Source organism: Gadus macrocephalus, chromosome 20, assembly GCF_031168955.1.
Source record: "Gadus macrocephalus chromosome 20, ASM3116895v1".
NCBI classification, from domain to species: Eukaryota; Metazoa; Chordata; class Actinopteri; order Gadiformes; family Gadidae; genus Gadus; species Gadus macrocephalus.
This window is the reverse complement of record NC_082401.1, coordinates 1,214,954-1,236,754: the sequence shown is the minus strand read 5'-3', so window position 1 is coordinate 1,236,754 and position 21,801 is coordinate 1,214,954. Positions and strand designations below refer to the sequence as shown.

General features: G+C 41.7%; 1 protein-coding gene across 2 annotated transcripts in view; it reads right to left on the bottom strand.

Annotated features, from left to right (window-relative positions):
• Positions 1 to 20,174, bottom strand: part of si:dkeyp-118h9.7 (sacsin) — a 41,040-nt gene extending 20,866 nt beyond the window's left edge. For both annotated transcript variants that reach the window (XM_060040932.1, XM_060040933.1), the window contains exons 1-4: positions 20,025 to 20,174; positions 17,519 to 17,564; positions 10,639 to 10,726; positions 9,332 to 9,443 (exon numbers count right to left, since the gene is read on the bottom strand). In XM_060040932.1, coding sequence (XP_059896915.1) covers positions 9,332 to 9,443; positions 10,639 to 10,726; positions 17,519 to 17,547 — 229 coding nt within the window. In that variant the 5' untranslated portion in view covers positions 17,548 to 17,564; positions 20,025 to 20,174. The remainder of the gene's footprint in view (positions 1 to 9,331; positions 9,444 to 10,638; positions 10,727 to 17,518; positions 17,565 to 20,024) is intronic.
• Between the last annotated feature and the right edge of the window lie 1,627 nt (positions 20,175 to 21,801).

Below are 21,801 nucleotides of genomic sequence, written 5' to 3'. Positions count from 1 at the left end.
GTTTCCCCTGTTTCTTTGTGAATGTTTTAACAGTCTCAACCAATTTTCAAAAACAGATATCTCAATGCATCTTAACAGTTTTAGGTTCTCTTTCTTTCCCTCTTTTATCCAACTCCCCCACTTTCTGTTGTTCAGTGAGAGAACTGAGCTCCAGCTTGTCCTGGCAGGAGTTTAAATCTAGGCTGGAATGATGTCAGGGCCATTCGCATGCACAAGTGCAGGTGCTCATTGGTGAGCCTGGATCGATATTTACTTTTAATTATGTTAATTGCAGAGAAAGCTGCCTCGCAGCTGTATGTGGAGCCAAACATGGTCAATGTGTACAGGGCTACTTTCCTCAGACCTGGGAAAGCTGTCTCAGAGACCATTTGAAGCCAGAAAGTGGTGGGGTCGGTTATTTCAAACAGCTCTTTCAGCGCCACATCTGCTTGGAGATCAATCAGTTGCATCTGGAGAGGCCCAGCATTAGCCCATTTGAAGTGCTGTGTGACTTCCTTTGAGAACCCACTGACATATGTGATTAGAAATTGGTTCTGAATGAACAAGGTGAGCTGCTGCCCAAAATGGAAGCTGTCAAAACGTTTGGAGAAGTTAAGAATCAGGGGCCGGATTCACTAAAGTGTTCTTAAGATAAAACTTAAGAAGATTCTTAAGAAAAAATATAAGAAGTTCCTAAGAATCTTCTTAAATTTTGTCTTAAGAACATAGTTAAGAAAAAAGTGCTACTTAAGACATTTTTTCTTCCTAAGAATGCTTTGTGAATCCGGCCCCAGCTTATCGACAAAGTCACCAAAAGAAGACACATCTCTCTGTCCCTGAACCTGTTCCTGCAGTGCTGGGAAGTGTGCACAAAATCCTTGCAGGTTTTCCTTGAACACCTCAAGTTTCCTCTGAAAGGAGCGGACAGCTTTCATCAGTTCACAAGCTGTATTGTCCTTGCCCTATAGCTTCAAATTAAGTTCATTAAAGGAGACAAATTATTGTGTTTTCCCAACAAGTAAAAATAGTATTTGAGTTCTAGAAAACATGTTTTTGAAGCTACTTGCTGGAAATAGCTTTTAGGAAAAAGAATATCGGCTACCACTATTCCCCTCTGTTTCAGTCCCTTCAGAATACGCTGTTTCTGGTGTCTGTAGCAGTGATGCAAATTAGCTGCTGCCCATTGACCAATGAGCTGAACCACAGCATGGAGGAGAAGGGATTGTTGCCGTTTGCTGACTCCAGGAGCTCTATATCTATATAATATAATATAACATAATAATAATATTATATACGGGTATTTATATAATCTATCTAATATCATGGCCAAAAGCTATGTGCGCCTCGGATGATATTATGCATAATAAAGACTGTGTCTGACGTCTCTGGTACTTCCACAAGTAAAGACTCGTAGTGGGGGATATCTCGGCCATGGTTGAGAAGAATTGGGGGGAACGAACTTTGGCATTGACTCTCTGAAGTCCATGAACCGCGACATGGAGAAGAAAAGGATTGTACTCCGGGAGCTGAGCTGTCGGCCGCCGTCGAAGCCGTCCGGCCGCAGTCCGGCAGTGTACTCCGGGAGCTGAACTGGCGTCGAAGCTAGGCGGCAGCTCCAGCAGACTAGCAGCTCCGGCGGACGAGCAGCTCCGGCTGGGGTAGCTCGGCGGCAGTCCGGCAGCTCAGCTCCGGGAGTACAATCCCTTTCTACTCCATGTCTCCTCCTCCCGACTTCCCTTCAGCGGCAGCTCCGGCGGGGTGAGCTCGGCGCCAGAGAAAGGGATTATACTCCCGGAGCTTAGCTGCAGTGCTAGCGCGGAGTTCCCCCCGCCGGAGCTGCTCGTCCGCTGGTCCACAAAATCTTAGCGATGCTCTGATTGGAGGGGAGTGAGGAAGTGGGAGGTAATATTCAAATGTGCCCCCTTCCTACGTAGGAGAAGGCGCCGAAACTGACTCGTGCGTTTGGTAGCTGGAGGCGGGCTGCTTCCAGAAATGCGTATCTCACTCAAAAAATCATGTACGGACTTATTTCAAAGTTTGTAAGCATGTGGGAGCACCATCTACCCACAAAAACACCCCAAATCCCAGGAAAAGTGCTGTTTTCATAATCTGTCCCCTTTAAGGTGTGAAGTGATATCATCCAAAAAGGCCACATTATCCATCCTTTTCTCATTTTTTAAAAAGAGAGAAAACTCTGTTGCCTTCTGACTTCTCAGCTCTTCCAAGAAAGCTGCTACTTCACTTCTGATGGACCAAAAGCGCTCTAACACCCTGCCTTTGCTAAGCCATCTCACGTTGTTGTGCAGCAACAGATCATCAGTGTTTGCATCAACTTCTTCATTCATCTTGTGTTCATCACTTCAGCATGCTCATCTGACAGGGTGGAGCACAGGAAAGATTGATGTATTATACAGTGGTAAGAGATGAGCTCAGGATTGTCCTCTTTCATTCTTGCCACAGCTCCTTTCTCTCTCCCTATCATGGCAGGGCTCCATCTGTGGTTATTAAAACCACTTGTTTTGGCTCTATTCCTCGCTTTGTTAACATCTCCTTAATGGCCAGGGAGATGTCCTCTCCTCTTGTACTGGTCTTAAGGGGAGTTACACCTAACACACTCTTTATTTTCTTGGTTGAAGAACCTTACATAAATTAACATCAGTGGACTCATCTACAGCTAGGCCTACACATGGTACCTTATGATGGGAACATTCATTAGCACGTTGTTGGGCAGTGAATAAATGGGTCAGGATTCGGGTGGATTGTTCATATTGGGCTCTGAGACTGCTTATTTTCTGGTACCGCAGTTCAGACTTGAGTGGGTATGTTTGGTGAAAAACGTTATGCTTTGTCTCATAGTTGCATTTCACGTTGGCACTTTTTATGAGTGCCACTGTCTCTGAGCATATGAGACAGACTGAATTTGTGTTTCCAGTGGAAAGAATGAACATGAATGAGTCTGTCCATTCTGGGTTGAAGGCTCTGTTTTCGCTGTCCACTTTTCTCCTCCTAGAGAGCACCATGTGGAGTTATTTTTCTGTCTCCGACTCACTCTGTCTGTCTCTTTTCTGCCTCGCTGTATTACTCACTCTTCTCCCGCTGTCTTTCTCACTCTTCTCCCACTGTCCTTCTCACTCTTCTTCCGCTGTTTTATCGGCCTTCTCCCACTGTATTACTCACTCTTACTACTACCTCTACTTCAGCATTTTACCTTTCAGATTTTTCAGCAGCGCAGGGCAATACATCTGTCCTTTCAGATTCTTCTGAAATTCCTTTTACATTTCTGCATTTTTAGCAAGCTTTTTGCTTTTCATTCAGCTGTCACTTTATTTGTTTCCAACAATTTAAAAAAAATTAAATGGTGTGCATGTTTACATTGTTTACTCCATTTAGACTTTTGAACTCTGTTCAAACCCCTTCACTTGATTTATGCCATTTAATGTTTCTTTATGTCTTATTCTATGTGGCTTTATTAAAACATATTTTCAACCTCACTTTGTACTACAGCACTCACCGCATTTTCTGCAGTAAATGCATTTCTAGTTTCCTGTAGTTTCTCTGAAGAGACTGCAGGAAGTAGCTTCAATGTAGACAAGCCGGTACAGAAAACAGCCCTAAAGTTCTCTCTGTATGGAAGTAAATATGTCTCATCGGATTTAGAGAATAAAAAGCAATTGAATTTTAAGCACAGAATCTTTCTGCATTGAAATAACGTACCTGGGTTTTTCGCCAATGAATTAAAGCCATTGAATTTATAGCACTGAATATTTCTGCATTGAATTAACGTATCTGATTATTTTCTTCTGAATTTAACTAAATATTCAACGTTAAAAAATTGAATGTGCTAATTTAAGATTCAAAATTCTATTAATAAAGTTCAACTTAAATATTTTCAACTACCTCAAATTCAACATGCCAAATTCAGCTGCAAAATTCAATGTATGAAATGCAGGGTTACCATTAGGGGACCAAAGGAAGGGTAACCGATCCTAGATGCAACCCACCGAAATGTGTGATACCAGGGGGCGCTGTTGCACATTTCCTGCAACATGCACGAGTTTGATATGCGTAGACAATAGGGATGGGAATCGAGAACCGGTTCTTGTTCAGAACCGGTTCCGAGTCAACCGATTCCTTGGAATCGTTAGCAAGCCTGCTTAACGATTCCGCTTATCGGTTCCGGTCGCGGCAAATGCGTCGTGACGTCACACACACGCTGCTTTGATTTGGTTCAGAACGCAGCAAACATGTCGCCGCCGAGGAAGAATCGCATTGTGCGTTCACACCAAATGCGACGGGGCGACAAGATCCCATACAAAGTGAACGTAGAGACGCGTATAAGGGCGAGTTTTTCGCGGGAGAAAACCGGCGACAAGTTTTTGTCGTGATGACAGCCAATCAGCGTTCAACAGCGTGATAACTGAGTGACATGTGTAACGTAACAGCCAATCAGCGTTCAGCCGTCAAACTCAGTGCAGTGCAGTCCGGGTGAACCGCGGAATGGAGGAGAAAGTGATTGTTGCAGTTTGCGACTCCCGGAGCTCTATATATAATATATTATATACTATATTATAATTGTATATATAATATCACGGCCAACAGCTCTGTCGCCTCCGGATGGCCGTAGCGTGGGGAGCTCTCATAGGGATTGGGCTTCTCGGGGTTTGTTTACCGGCATTGCTATGGTTTCCGGTCTTGTGTGTTCCAACGGTTTATTAGGTAGGCCCATCTAATAAATCTCTAATCAATGCTTAAATGTCTAATCAATGCTTCATTTTGTTTATGTCAGTTTAATTTTGTTACAAGTTGAATGCAAATGAGCACTGTTAGAATTCCAAAAGGCACAAGCTCTTACTTGGCTGTTTTCAGTCTGTGTTTTTAGTTGTAGGCCTATGGCACATAATGATGGCCTTTGGGCTTAAAAAGCGAAACATATATTTTTTCGTCTAGACCAATTGATTTGAAAATGTACAATTTCCTAATACTAGAAGCACTTCTGATCAGATATTAAAGAGATGTAATGCAAACAAACACATTTATACTTATTTTCTCACCCAATGAGAATCGATAAGAGAATCGATAAGGAATCGGATCGATAAGCAGAATCGGAATCGGAATCGGAATCGTGAAATTCTTATCAATTCCCATCCCTAGTAGACAAGCATGAATTCAAGAAAGGGCCAAGGCTGTCATGGGTTAATAAAGGAGGGACAGCCTCAACTTAGGTCTGATGAGATGTGTTCAAAGTTTCATGACCGTATGTCAAATGGGTAAGCAGATATTGTTAAAAATGTGCATTTCAGGTTGATTGTTATATTGCATGGCGGCCCAGTTTGGGGCCCGCGGGCCAAACTTGACCCACAACCAATTATATTTGGCCCACGGTATTTTTATTACATTTTTTGGGTTCTATCTGACACTAATTTAAATGACATTCTAAAATTGTCAGTTAGTCAGCTTGAGCCTGATATTGAGAGGATTTTAAAAACCAAGGACAGGCTTCATGTCTCCAACTAATAGGCCTATTTCAGGCTGAATGGTGACACATTGGAGGCCTACGCCTCCAATGTGTCACCTTGGAGTATGCTCTTCTCTGTATGATTAATGGGGGCATGTTTTGTCCCATGTTACTTTGCCTATTGCACTAGATGTCTTTGTATTTGAGGATATATGCCCAAGGCCTGGTAATCTTAGAATATTTCATAGTACTTCAATTATTTAGATAGAAGCTAGATAGATGTTCAGTAAATATTTGGCATAAATGCGAAGCTCAAGATTTGTGATAATGTTTATTTTGCACACGCATGCTATACATACCCATATTTAACTTAAAGTACCGCAAAATTAACATTTTGTCCCATGACCCTCCCCCGAGATTAAATTTTAGACTACTTATGGGAAGAATTTGGGCACCCCTGCTATAGTGCCTCCTGTTGTCCAATCTGGATGAATTTTGATATAAGGGTTTATGTACATTGTTTTTAACCCACACCCATTGTTTTTTTCATTGGCTCCTAGTGGCATTGTTTTTTATGGTACAGACTGGTACTTCCCTCATAGTGGGATGGTAGATATTGATCTGTAGATGGTGTGGATGAGAGGATTTTGTACAAACATCATAAAAACCTAGGATCCCTACGGAAGATTTTCACAAAACTGAATTTGTTCATCACAAGGAGACACATATGGCTTCAAACTTTCACGCCATGAGATATGCATTCAGTTTGAGACAATTGCTATAGATGCAACAGTGACCCCTTATTTGAACAGCTCTGGTTCTAGAAGTAAATTCCTATTGATTTTCTCAATTGACCTTTGCAAAATCGTTACATAAAGATTTTTTATGTTCGGGGAAAATTTTTTTGAAAAACTGAAGAAAAGGCAAAGGTACAAGACTGTGTACATTATTTTTGTGAAAGTGTGAAGGAACTACTAATCCCATAAACAATTGCGAACATTTTCACAATGGTTATTACAACCCAAAAGTTTAGCGCATTTTTGCATCTTATAACCCTTGTCATTATCATATTGTTTTTATATTGATTATCCAAGTTGTGGGATATATATTGTGTGTGTGTGTATAGTGTTTCAAATATTGTATAGCGCTGTCATCTACATGGTACATTCGTTCATTCCTGACTGCAATCACGGTCTGATAACGTTACTCGTTTTTAACATATGTGAATTCAGTCTCATATTCCAGTTACCTATTCCTTCAACATTATGTGTTCTGCTTTTATGCTACCAAAATAACTAAAAAGCACTAAGGATGGTAACGACATTATGGCTTTTAATCAAAACCTCTATGGAGAAAATTAATGATTTTTAATTCTGGAACCACACTGTGCTCTATAGCGCCATCTTTTTTCAATCAGTGTACATTCAGACCTTCTTTGCACCAGTGCACGTGACACGAGGTATGTGCCGTATACGGTATACCACCATAAAAGCTCCAGAATTTCCGCCAAGCCAAAGTCAAATTGCTCAAGCAAATGTAACAATATAGTTTTGTGCTAGAACTTTAACTTAATCCGTTTATTTGCTCCTCAAATACAGAGTAGAGAGGTAAACCTGAACAAAATGGGCAAACATGCAGAGGGGAATAGGGAAGTGCGTAATGTTGGTGTGTATCCAGTGCACGGTTTAGCAAGTGAAAGTGAGCGTAGGGCCTAGGCTTCAGACCACACTACTTGTTGGGAACAGATGTCCTACTATAACCCTTGTTAAAGGTTGGGTACGGAATTTGCTTTTTTGGCCATTTTTGCAAAATTACTTGAAATCCTTATCATAACCCGCTTACAGCCACTGAGTTAGAAGTACTGACATGAAAATTAAACAAGTCAATCATCTGTGGAACGGGCAGGGCTCGAAAAACTCCAGCCAATCATTTGGATTGCCACCTCGTTGCATTGGACAGTAAGTACGTCAATCAAACGGTCGTACTGCACTCCCCCTCCCCCGCGCCCCGCGCGCGACCCCTTCGTGCAGTACTCGTGACCCAGAGCAAGCTCCTGTTTGTTGTTATCCTGACCTGCGGTAGCTACTGGAACTAGTTAATCCACATTTGGACCTAGCAGTAGAAGACAATTTCCATGGCAGACAAGACGCCACCATCCCCACCACCACCACCACCACCACCAGCAAAGAGAAGGAAAACTCTTTTTCAGAGAGTAATTGATAATAAAAACGCTGAAAGAGAAAAACTGAAATCAAGAATAATCCTAGGCGCTGCTTTCGAACGTTGGCGGCAAATGAAGGACGAGAAGGGTCTAAAAACCGATGCTTGTGTGGCGGTTGACATAGTTTCAAAGTTTATACCGTTTATACTCGGTAATACCGGTGTTGAGACGAGTGTATTACTCGTTGTGAAAATGTCCACACCGCAGCAACCCTAGTGAAAACCAGGACTTCCAATACAATTATATGAAACAAACATACATTTTCTAAAAATAGTAATGATTTATGTGACCGTTTAATGTTTATAACATCTGGTGCAACCATAGCCGCGAGAACGTATTCTCAGCAGGGGGTGCTGGAAAAAAAAAACTCAGCCTGCACTAGACTCGCAACTCGTTACATTGATAAAAAAGATATATAGCAGCGCAGCTCAATTACACCAGTGCATGTGCGCACAGTTGAAAATCGATCGTTGTGTTCACTTTCTTCACACCATGGTTCACATCCAGCTGCTCACAGAACAAGTTTAGCGCACCACCGCTACCCTCACACTTTTTCATGTAACCTTTTTTCAGCACTAGGTCATATGAGCATTAAATAAATGCTGCGTCTCAAAATGCCTTGGACAGCAGCGAGGATGACTCGCTTTGCCACGGGCCGAAACAGTTCGGAACGACCACAGCCAGAGCGAACACAGCGGGGCAGAGGAGTGTCAGGAATAGTCTTTGGTGTACACATCAGTACGGCCTATTTGCACTACTGTTTAGTGGCAATGCAGTGTTTTATTCTATGCCTTTTTATTTTCGTATATTATTTCAATGAATACAATTTATTTATTCATAAAAACAAGATCTGGTCTTCAAATCTTTTTTCCAAATATAGGTCGTCTTACAATGGGGTTTGTGTTTATATTCGGACCAATACGGTACAGCGGGCGCTCACATGACGTTAAGCATTTCCTGGTGCATAATGTGACGCTTCAGAACCTAAAATCCCGTTTCTCCCCGTTGACACGACAACACATAACCGGCGTTTTCAGAAATCTCCACTTTGGCCAGAGTTTTTAGAAATTATCGTTTTCTGTGATAAGACAGGGCCTCGGACAGGGGGTGTTGCAGCACCCCCAGCACCCCTACTTCCCGCGGTACTGGGTGCAACTTACAGCTGAATGTAGTGCCATGTTGTTAAACGAAAACCTACGCTAGCCTGGCTCGCTCTCGCGCATCTCTGTTCGCGCTCGTGCATGATTGCGCGTCCAGGTACTTGGAATGGGTGGAGTCAGAGTCAGCGTTGAAGGAGAGGGGGTAGGACCATTTGAGTTGTGTATTTTCAAAATCTGCTGGCGTTTCGCAAATCGCATACCCAACCTTTAAGTCTATCTAATATGTTCATATATTATTATGATTACATGGCAACAGTACAATTGGTAGATAACTGTTCAATGACTTATTTTTCTTATTCATCTCATTCTTCATATTCTCATATTTGTCTCATACATTAAAATTGTTTTAGGAATAATTGAAACACTGCGCTCTACCTTGTGGTAGGCGACTGAGTGTTTATGAGAGAGTGGCGGGATTATAATAAAAACACATGGCCCCCTAATTAAACCATTTTCTTGGGAATGTATAATGAATAAATAGTTGACCACATTTTTTTTTAGGAAAATAATACATACCTTGATATTTTCCAAATTCATCAGTCAAAATACTCTTGTGACCATAATTCCTCTTATCATGGATGAAAACAACTCTTGTGGCTCCGGCATCATCAGCATTTTGGATCAGCTCCTGTGTAAACATTGGGGACAGGAATAATACAAATTAAGATGTTGTTGGGTTATTCAGTTATTTGTTATCATGCTGTTGTCAGGAGCTCTCTGACCTCTGGGTGTTAGCTGAATTAAAGAGATACACTGAGACATCGATAAATTAGCGTTTGCCTGTCTTACTCAAAGTCAGAGGAGTGGATTAAATCCATATTCATCATTGTGCTTCGAAAAGGGGAGTTTGCATGGTTAGTAACAACACAACCAGAGTTGAAGACAATAAGATATAATTTGGTACTATCTTCAGGGCTCACGCACGGCTACGCAACCTGAGCTGGATGACGTATAGTCCATGCGACGACCATGGACATAATAAAGGCGATGAGCCTTCTTTCCCATTAAACGGTAAACATGGCGTCAAGCGATTCAACTGTTGTTTCACGTTGGTCCCATAGAGAAGTCGAGTCTCTGTTAGCCATTTGGGCATTTGGGCTCCAAATAAGCAACAGACTCAGCAAAGTGCGAACTGTGTTCTCTGTGTTGTTGTCCATTGTTGTTAAAACTCTGACTGGCGGCAGACTTTATTATGGTCCATGCAGCGGACGCTTGGTGATGACGTGTTACGACGTGATGACGTATGTACAAGAGCCTACCGTGGCCAGGCCACAGTTGCGATGGCCAACGGCCACGGCCAGATGGCCTAGTGTGAGTGCACCCTAACACACCTTCTTTGCTGCTTAGGTATTTGCCCTCCCACCCCACCACCAACAGGTCTGTCCCAGTCTACCTGTCCAGGGGAAGGCTCCGCCCCTGCTAGTCCTGGCAGGTTATGCCAAGTCCACATGTTGTCCTCGATCCGTGACGGGGCTTACGCCAAAGACTTATCATGCAAAGACATTCTCTCTTATGTTATCATCTGAAATAAATCTTGATTCCTATTTCTTGGTGAATGAGTCTTTAGAACTGACAGTTTACCCTCCTCAGTGTAGATGACCAGACAGAAGCAGCTGATCATTGAACTGACAGGTTAACCTCCTCAGTGTAGGCGACCAGACAGAAGCAGCTGATCATAGAACTGACAGGTTACCCTCAGTGTAGACGACCAGACAGCTAGCTGATAATAAATACGAATGCTAACCAGCAAACTCCCCTTCTGGAAAGATGGTTATCAGTCTTCCGTAAATACAACTGAAACAATACAATAAATTCGCACTTACCTTCAGAATTTGTCCACCATCTGGATATCTTCTCAGAATATCTTTCAGGTAGTCAATGAATGGTGGCGCTGTTGCCCCAAAGGACTTTCTGCAACAAAAATCACAAACTTCATGTGCCATGAAAAAGCTGAAGAATTTATATTAAGGAATTATACATTAAAGGGGACTTATTATACCACCAGGTGTGAGTGTGATTAGCCTTACAAGCCGTTTCGAAAATCTGCCTAATATGACATCACTAGTGGGTGTGTCCACCTAGATCTGTGCTGGATAGATCTATCTACCAGCCTACCCAGTGGACTGAAGTAAACATTGCTCATCTATCCAGCACAGATCTAGGTGGACACACCCACTAGTGATGTCATATTAGGCCGATTTTCGAAACGGCTTGTAAGGCTAATCACACTCACACCTGGTGGTATAATAAGTCCCCTTTAAAATCGAAGCAACAGGTAACCCGTGTGACGATTTGCTATAATCCAGTGTTGGGGGTAACGTAACGAGTTACAAAGTTACGGATCACAGTAACGATATTACTTTTTTGGGTAACCAAGTAAAGTAATGCATTGCACTAAAAATATCGGTAACTACACTACTTTAATAGATTATAGTAACGCGCTTTCATGCTTTACCCAAGCCGTGTTTGCCTGTGTGCAAAGTTCTGGGGTCTCATTTACAAAACTGTGCGTTTGATCGTTTCTAAAAATGTGCGTACGCCCAGAAGCCAAGTTTTGCGTGCGCCAAAAAATATTACGATTTATAAAACCCTGCGTACGCACACCGTACGCAATCTTGGCTTTATAAATCACAGAGTGCCTACAAGTGTGCGCAGCTGAATCAACTTCACGTTCCGCCCTGTACACGCCCCTTTTTAACCATAAATGGTCAATGCAAATGACCTCATGAATTCAATCTGCTTAAGCAAGTATTATGTCTTGTCGGAAACAATGGCAGAAGTACTGAGAACATCAAAAAAGCGAAATTTCACGGAGGTTGAAGTGGAGACACTTGTGGGTGAGATGGAGGCCCGAAAGGTAGTTTTGTTCGGCGGTCACGGGATTGGGATCGCCAACAACAAAAAGCAGAGTGAGTGGCAACATGTTGCTGCAGCAGTGAACTCTGTCAGTAGCACGGAGCGCACAGTCCCAGAATTAAAAAAGAAGTGGTCTGACATAGAGTTACATATTTTTATGTAGCCTACCAATAAATCGTTATGGTCCCTAAATACCCTCTCCCTCCGAATCCTGCCATTTGCATGGTCCGCCAGAAGTGCCATATGGTGCAGCATTACCACGGCGCTCACCTCTGCATTTATAGGGTTACGGTAATAAGACTGACGAGAACACCTTGGATAATCAGTTTGTTTCACCAACGTAAAATGTTCATGAACATAACCCCTTTTTAATGCCTGATTTGTCATGAAAAGCATCAAGAGTAACGGACAACGATTGTGATGAAGTGTGGCTTGGTTTTTCACACTTGGGATTTACTTGACATTTGATTATGTGTTTACAGTGTAAAATAAAAATATTATGTTATTGACACATGTTGGACAGATGCTTTATTCCATGCAGTCGCGCCGTCAGTGGACAGTATGGAGCAGGGGTGTCAAACTCATTTTAGCTCAGGGGCCACATGGAGGATAATCTATTCCCAAGTGGGCTGGACCGGTAAAAATATTGCATAATTATATAAAATGAAACATGCTGTGAGCACACCAAACACAGGTTTCCCATTTACTTCCGTGAATAAAAAGGACGATGACCATTTTTCTTGGAAAACTCTGCACTCTGTGTCCACTTTTTGTCTTTTTCACAGAGACATTTTGGGGCAATGAGAGTGCCAAAGCGCATAATGTTGAAAGTATAAGGCAGAACGACAAGGTAGCTCCGGGCTAGCTGCACTACCTGTTTATACTTGCTCCCTGCTCAGCCCCGGTATAAAGTTTCCTTGCTTAAAGTAATTGCTATAGCGACTTCTAGTGGACACATTAAGAAGTTTCCTTCTTTGAAAAATAGCAGATCATTTTACGTTACATTCCAAAGCGACTTCCAGTTACACACAATTGTCCAGTAGTTCAATGTACAACAAATTAATCAGTGCCATTCAATGCAATCCATGTAATGCTAGGAAGGATTTTTATAAAAAAATAAAATAAAAATGATACTTTTTTTTTTTTTTTTTTACAATACTGTACTTCACAAAATCATCTCGCGGGCCGGATTAAACCCGTTTGCGGGCCTGATCCGGCCCGCGGGCCGTACGTTTGACACCTCTGTATGGAGTGACGGGATTAAATATAGAGACATTTTTTTTATTTCTATTCTAAGGAGATGTTTCTGGAGTTATAACTGAGAAATAACGCAGTGGATTTAAATTATTCTGATTAGGATTTAACGCATGATACGGGTTGAAATTAAATTGAAGAAGGGCGATGATAAAACATAATCGTTCTTCTCACTCTGCAATTCTTCGGTCTGACTTCAGTTCACCACCACACCGTCTGTGTCGCCAATTCTCCTTTTCCTCCAAACCATGCATACGCATGGGTCAGAGTTTTCTTCGGGCTGCGCACATTTTCCCGTCAAGTTGGTTTTTTATAGATCACAACCTTGGCGTGGAAAGTCACGTACGCCAATTTCAGCCCCATTTTGTGCGTACGCAACGGTTATAAATGAGACCCCGGATCTGTGGTGGGTGCATGCGTGCTGCCTTTGTGTGTGCTTCGCCTGCTTGCCTCGGCACGTTGCCATAGCGATCGATTTGAGTGACGTAGCTGCTTGTGCGAAGGAGAGTTCAAGTGTTGGAGCGCAGAAGCAGGTAACACAGAAAGACATTAACAGGCTGGTTGCAGGGTTCATTGTATATGGCAAGACAAGCTTGCCATGTCGACCATTGAATCGCCAAGATTTAGAAAAATACTAGATAAAATACCCGCGACTCGCAAGCCAACATCTGACAGGGAATCAAAGCTCAAAAAAACTTTTGAGTCCCTGGATCATGTGTCCACTACGCGGACATTTGGTCCGCCAACAACAAAAGTTACTTAGGAATGACGGTGCACTGGATAGACAGCATTAGTTTTTAACTTGAGAAGTCTGCTCTTGCCTGCAAGAGGGTGAGAGTAAGCCACAGTAACGATGTCATAGCTTGCGAAATAGATCAGGTTCATTCGGCCTCATTCTGGACTATCACATAAAGCAGGGGTCAGCAACCCTAGGCACGCGTGCCACCACTGGCACGGGGCAGCATAATCATTGGCACACTTAAAAAAAAAACTAAAAAAACGTTATTTTTATTTTATTATTAAAAGACTTCACAGCACAATGCAGCAGCATAATCATTACTACCGATTTTGCACTTTATTCTGTTTTGGGATCAATTAATCGTTTTTAAACCTATATTGTGAGTAATAGAAAAGAAAATATTTAAAATATGCAAGTGGTGTTGTTGCTGTATGCATCGCCTTCACATGGTTTTGCATAGCAATATCATGTCTTAAAGATATTGATGTGGATGGTTTCAACATTCTCATATATTCTCGTCAGAATTCAGTTTCATTTTTTATATATTGTTGCTTAAGGCACACGAGGAAATGTCAAACTGGCACTGCATGTTGAAAAGGTTGCTGACCCCTGACATAAAGTAACAGCATGTGTCACCGTCGCTTAAGTGCATTTCTGTTTTTATGGGATGAACTGACCTTTATTTTAATATTTTACATTGACCACTTAATTTTTGTTCTCATCTTTCCCAAAGCCTGTGTTTTGAAACGTGTGCGTTGCTACTGATTGACCTAACCATAGACTCCTTTATCCTGTTGTTTGTGGATTTTACAGGGAGGCATATTTCTTTGTGCAGACAGGGATATTTTTGTCTATGTATTTACAGTAAATTAAGAAACGGAAAGTAATAAGTAGTGAAGTTAATTTTCAAATGCCGTAACTAGTAAAGTAATGTCATTACAATTTAAAGAAGTAACTAGTAAAAGAAAACTTTTTTTTGAGTAACTACCCAAACAATGATAAAATCGTGCGTGCGACTTACTAAAGCGCAAGCGCAACTTACTTAACACATGCGTGTGATCTACTTAAATGTGCGTGTAACTTACTAAAGCGCACGTGCGACTTAGTAAAGCGTGCGTGCGACTTACTTAAAGCGTTCGTGCGACTTATGTGATGGAAAATCTACATGTTGTTACGTTTTTGGTCAATCTATGAACATAAGTTTTGTTACTATTTTGTGTGATGCATATATTGCCTGCCCTCTGCTCTCCTTGTGGGTCATCTAAAGTGTGAACCTTCGAGGGTCTTGTGATGCATTTTATTGCCTGCCTCTTCCTCTCCTTTCGTGTGATGTAATCTGTTTCCATGCAATCCTTTGATGTATGGGCCTGTTCCTCGACCCCCTGGCTAGCGTTGAGTAAGCAAAAGGGTTACATGGCACGGCCGCCACCCCCTTGAATGGCATCCAGGGGAGCTTCAATTGTAAAGATTACCATCTGGTAAACAAAGGCTTTTGGTTTATTGGGGGACACAACCCCTCCAGAACCCAACCCAAGTGAATAAGAACTCACGACTCGGAACAATTGGTGGACTTCTCCCGAGCGTACCTTTAGAGTATGAAGTAACACGCAGGGCGAACTCCCATCTGAGGCCTCTTATTATATTGTATGCCTGTTATGTTGTTTGTTTATGCATGTTGTGATGTATCTTTGTTCTTACTTTTATTACAAACATATGACCAGCAATTGCCTGCAAGTATTGTGTGCTTTTTGCATCTAAATATCTCATCTGTCTTAGACGCAATATCTGATAGAGAAATTGCCACGACACTTACTTAAAGCGTGTGCGCTTACCCAACGTTACCCAAGGGAGGTGCGCTTTACTAAAGCGCACGTGCAAGTATAAAACAGACGTGCGCTTTATAAAGAAATTCCTCCAGAAATTGCTTGTGTATGAATGTTGTCAATTGAAGTGGTACATAGTTATGTGTAGGGTTCAGAGCTGGGAGTAAGGCACACATTTGAAGTCACAAGCAAGTCTCAAGTCACTGCCAATCCAAGTCCAGTCGAGGCCTTTCCCTTGGTCAAGCAAGTCAAAATTCAGGTCAAACCATCCATTGACACGCCACCCAATCCTTCATCCGTCTTTAGAAAAGCATTTAACGTTACCCAAGTTTACTTAAAATATTATTTCAGAGCATGCCGTTTGCATGACGCATGTCTGAGTTGGTGTATGAGGTGGTGTATGTGGTGGAGCATGAGGTGGTGTACGAGGTGTTTTTTTTGAGGTGGTGTATGAGTTGGTGTATGAGGTCATGTATGAGGTGGTGCATGAGGTGGAGCATGAGGTGGTGTACCAGTTTTTTTTTTAGCTGGTGTATGATTTCATGTATGAGGTGGTGACGAGGTTGTGTAGAGGTCGTGTATGAGGTGGTGTATTAGGTCATGGATGAAGTGGTGTATGAGGTTGTGTTTGAGGTAATATATGAGGTGGTGTATGAGGTCATGTATGGGGTGGTGTGAGGTCATGTATTAGTTGGTTGTGAGGTGGTATTTGGAGGTGGTGTATGTCATGTATGAGGTGGTGTATGAGGCTGTGTATGAGGTGGTGTATGAGGTTGTGTAGAGTTGGTGTATGAGGTCATGTATGAAGTGGTGTGAGGTAATGTATTCGTTGGTGAAGAGGTGGTGTATGAGGTCATGTAGAGGTGGTGTACGAGGTGGTGTAGAGGTCATGCATGAGGTGGTGTACGAGGTGGTGTATGAGGTTATGTAGAGGTGGTGTATGAGGTGGTGCAGAGAGCAGAATCAGAATGTTGCCTGTACTCAAGTATCAGAATGTAGTCTGTACTAAAGTAAACACACAGGAGTAAGTGATGGGCATAGTAGGCTACTTGTAATCTAAAGAAACCTATCCTTGCACTACTCCACTGAATAACTGGAGGTGACGGATCTGACATGACAAATTAACCAGCCTTCAGACTTTGATAGCTGGTTGCACAAAACTGAATTTTCAGGATGGGTTTGTAGGTTGTGTGTATTGATCGATCATGGGTAATAATGTTTAGAATCAATGAATTTAAGATAGAGTTGCAACCTATAGGTAGAGTTGCAACCTATTCATTGTGTTTTCATTTCAAGTATGTATGTAAATTATGTTCTTCTAATCATATCAGATTTGAATGATTACAGCCTACTGTGGCAACCTCACGCCGTCGGCCATGGACAAGCCGCCCCAGCACCCTGAACAGCGCCCTCTCCGTGGGCAGGTAGTCCACGGGAGGTACCTACCATTCAGCGCAGCTGCGCTGGATCGCTCATCAAGCGGACACGGGCAATCACGGGCATTGGGGACACCGGGGGAACGGGTCGGAGAAAGACGTTGTAGCAAACGAATGACGGCTGTGAGTCTAACCACGAACGTTTCCCTACAGGAGTGAGCCGGAGGCGTCGGGAGCGGATTCCCTGCCGACCCCGAGAATGGACCTGACCAGGCGGCCCCTGCACCCTTATTCCCCATTGTGGAAGAACCTAAGTTATATTCCTTTTTCCGTTTTTCTTGAGCGGGACGCAATAAATCGTTGCACCGCAACCCTGTGTGAGCATCTCAATGAGAAATCCCAGCCGACGACGAGGGGGTTGCCACATTACATAGTTGTGTGATTATTGTATTTATACTTAAATGTAGTCCATTTAGTTTTCAAACTTTCTCATGCCCAGATAAATATCCTGAAAACTCTTCATGCATATGATCATTCATCACTCCCCCTTAAGCACCACCACAGCAATACGTGATGTGTACTGTAATTGCATTGTATATGCATTGCGTTTTCAGGCCACTTACATTTTTTAAAAGAGATAACAGATCCAACTTACCGAGTTTCCATGGGCCTCTTAAAACTCATGGTTCCTGTCGAGATTCCTGTAAAAAGGAACAGAATAAAGAGACAGCCAGTGTTATGGTTGATGAGGTCAATCAACCAATAGGATAACCTTGTTGCAATTAGCGATCTTGGCGGGAACACCTAGGGACAGGTGACTCCAACACGAGCCAATAGGAGCGTCGGAATGAGACACCTCATGTGAACATGGACACAATAAAGGATGGACCACAGACTGGAAAATGGCCGCCCATTCATTCCTATACAAACTGCTCAGTGGCGCAGGGTAACATACAGGAGCGATTTGCTTCCGTGTTATGTGGCCAAGACACGTGACCTAGTCCGTGACGTACCGGATGCAGAGATCTTCTTCTAGTTTAGTGGAGGATCATAGTTTTTCCCCATATACCGCCACCTACTGGACTACTACACAGGAGTTTGTGACAAGGACGTTGGCAAATTATACTGTAAATCATAAAAATAAATTCGAAGAAAAAACCAAACTAACGAAACAAAATAAACAAAATAAAACAAACTAACAAAAGAAATGAATAAATAAAAAAAATATATATATATACTTAAGGTTAAATTCTTCTAATTAGGTTAGTATATTTTAGCTAATTTATCAGCAATTTCATTGCCATATATTCCATGGTGGGCTGGAATCCAACAGAACTGAATAACAAAACCAAGGCTTATAATATTTAAAAGAAGATGCTTTACCTCTATCTCCAAATCTTCACGTATTGAATTATCTGTTATAAAACTTAGTATCTACAACCCATCTAAGAGCGGTTATTATTGTGGCCATCTCGATTGAGTATACTGATAAAGTCACCCACTCTATATCCATATCCTTTTTCAAATTCTGGAACATATATGCCAATACCACATTATCACCAACTTAGTATCTACAACCCATCTAAGAGCGGTTATTATTGTGGCCATCTCGATTGAGTATACTGATAAAGTCACCCACTCTATATCCATATCCTTTTTCAAATTCTGGAATATATATGCCAATACCACATTGACACCATTCTATGATAGCTGATAACCAAGGTACACACTGTAATACTATAATCAAGAGGACATACAGGCAGTTCAAATAAAAAGAGATTGAACTTTATTGATCTGGAAACTTCATAAATATGTAAGATTGCTCCATATAATACCATAGTAACATAGTAAACGTATGTAGGCCCAACAAATTCAGTTCAATGTTATTGCTTAAGAAACAGATTCCTTCCAACTAACTATTTACGAAAAATGCAATCAATAATTTATATAAAAGTAAATGTTTACATATCGACCAGCAACAAAGTTGGAGTAGCCTACCCAAATAATGAATTGTAATACACCAACATTGTCAACTGTCATACATAGCTAACCATAACCCTGTCATACATAGCTAAACAAGCAAATGAAAATGAAATACCTACCAACGCAACTGAAATGTTAATATTAGACAATTAACAATATTATGAAAATTACGTAGGTCTCCCATAATCATTCAGGTAATCAATACGTCCGTGCCTGTTACAGCTATTTCAATGATATGTGTGTTATATATCCGTGTTCAACGCCATTCATGTTAAGTAAAAGGACAAATCTCAGACTTTGGAAGTTAATGGAGTTAATGGAAGTTAATTCGGAATTTAATTTAATTCGGAAGTTAATGGAGCCGTGCACTTCAAATAGGTCCATAGCAAGGAGCCGTTTGTTTCAGTACGACTCCTTTCAGCTGCCCACCCAACATAAACTGCTAATAAAACGCTTGAGGAGGCGTTTTGAAAAGAAAAAACGAAAAAAAATTTAGAACAGGGTAGAAATATAATTATGAGCTTTTGATTGATATCCAGACATTTTTTGCGGAGACACAATCCTGTTCCCCACTTGTATTGGAGTGGACGGCGATATCTACTTCTGGTCCACACGAAATGACGGACCCCCGTGCACAGCCAGCTTAAACAGCTGCAATACCAGGCTTGGCCTCTGAGCAATGGTGGATTGCGGAAGTATGCGCCTATCCTGGGGGCCTGCATGTGACCAACTCCTCATGGGTAATGGATGCTGCAAGTAAAGTTAACTGCTTAGTGCCCGATTCTGCTTTATTGTGTCCTAATTTTGCCTTCAGAATAAAAATGATGGCTGATTATAATCAGTTTTACTCAAAATAATTATTCAATACAAAGGCACGCACACACATGCACCCAACCACGCACGCGAACACACGCACCCACGCACACGCACACATAAACATATTTATGGTTATGATGTATTAGGGTCCAGGTAGTAGACCTGTTCTAATCGATATTTTATTCTAGGACTACGCCCAGTCTGGAACGTAGAAGTAGCAGGCATCCTTTGACGAGAAGGTCCCTGAAATAAACCAGCTTAATACCAAAAAAAGAAGCATCATCTAAAGTTGAACATGACAATAGTACAATATTAACGGCACTATTATAATGGATAACTTTGGTTAAATAAGTGTAGCCTACCTCATCCTGGTTGTAGGAGTGCAGCAGAGTGGACTGTCAGAGGCTAAGACCCGCGTTCCCTTTATACAGAGGGAGCGCTGAGCGCTTCCCGTTTACTGATAAAACAGAACCTACTCAAAAACGAAACTCAGAACCGACTCAGAAACGAAACTTAGAAATGCTCCTCCTAATGTGAATAAGTAAGTCCTAAATACAGGCCAATACCCAGATAGCAAACAGTCATTGAAACTATGTTAAATCAACATACCGTTGTCAACATTAAATCATTGAATCAACATGAACACTGATGTTGATTCTAGAGGAGCAAGTTACGTTTTCTTACTCTGTTTTCTGGGAATAATTGACACAAGCAGAAACCAGAAAACAAGCCGTTTTTTTCGTTTTGACAAGAAAACGAAAATAAAAAGTTCACCTCGTTTATTCGTTTTTTGGTTTTGTCAAAAAAAACGAAAATCAAAAGTTCAGCTCGTTGATTCGTTTTTTGGTTCAAACTTAAAGGGGCCCTATTATACTACTTTTCTGGTCTTAATTTCTTATTAATGACTCCTATAGTGCAACCTCACACTAATCACAGCACAAAAAACGATGTAGATTTCGGGGAAACTCCTCTCATCTGGGTGCTTTCAGCATTCTCTGTCAATGCTTCTCCGCCCCCTCACCCCCCTCCTGCCAACCCCACTCCGTTGTGATTGGTTAGCTTCCGGAAGACCTGCGAAGGGCAGTCGAGCTCCACACGCAGGCAGATTTGACCAGGCATATGGGGGCGTGGCAGGAGTACCTCTACGTAGATGATTTTCCAGAAATGTGAAGCGCTCTGCAAATGTGTTTAGCGCTCTGCACCATAGATATATATATTATATTATATTACATTATTTATATTATATTATATTATTATATTATTTATATTATATCAGATATATATCTATGCTCTGCACAGCCACCCCAGACAGTCAGCAGGGAATACGTCAAAATGCATGTACATCATTATTTGACACTTTAGTATGGTTAGACATGACTGTCAATCATTATAACAACGTTTATAGGTCATAAAAGTCGAAAAAGCATAATAGGTCCTCTTTAACAAAACAAATTGATCACTCATTTCGTTTTCGGTCCTCTTATTGGCTAATGTGCTTCGTTGCCCTGTGCTCCTCAAAATGGAAGTTCTTCCGTTTGATAATGTCGACAAAAATATGACTGTAATTTAGACACTAGCAGACACAGAGGACCACACCACCCACAGTCAAGACTGACACGGCTTCAAATAACAATAATAGTACTCATAATCATTTGAAAATTAGAACTTATGAAGATATGATGACTTCAGTGCAGTTGATGTTTAGCCACAGTTAATACATGCAGAGTAGACCTGAGGGCTTCACCAGAGAATGTCTAATATGAGGAGAATGGGCACTCGCTGGTGAGTTCCGGTTTTCTGGACTGGTTGCAGTAATAATCTCTGTCCACGCGGGGCGCTCGCAGGCGCATCCAGAATGAATGGGAGCCTATGGGGTTTTATCCTCGGAATCCACTTTTCTCAAGATGTAATTTTTTGTCAAGTAATTAGAAAGTTGCGTTCAAAAGGAGAGGCTAAGATAATAAACTCAGCTGAATATTGCATTTTTTAAGGTCACGTATCTGTTCTAAAAAGGCGTTAAAAACATGCGATGACGTCACACATTGTCATACTGTCAGAGGTACTGCTTTACGGCAGTTTCTGAAGCAATTCGGCACTTCCGCATTTCCCGCAACGATAACACCAGCTGTTGGAGGTAAG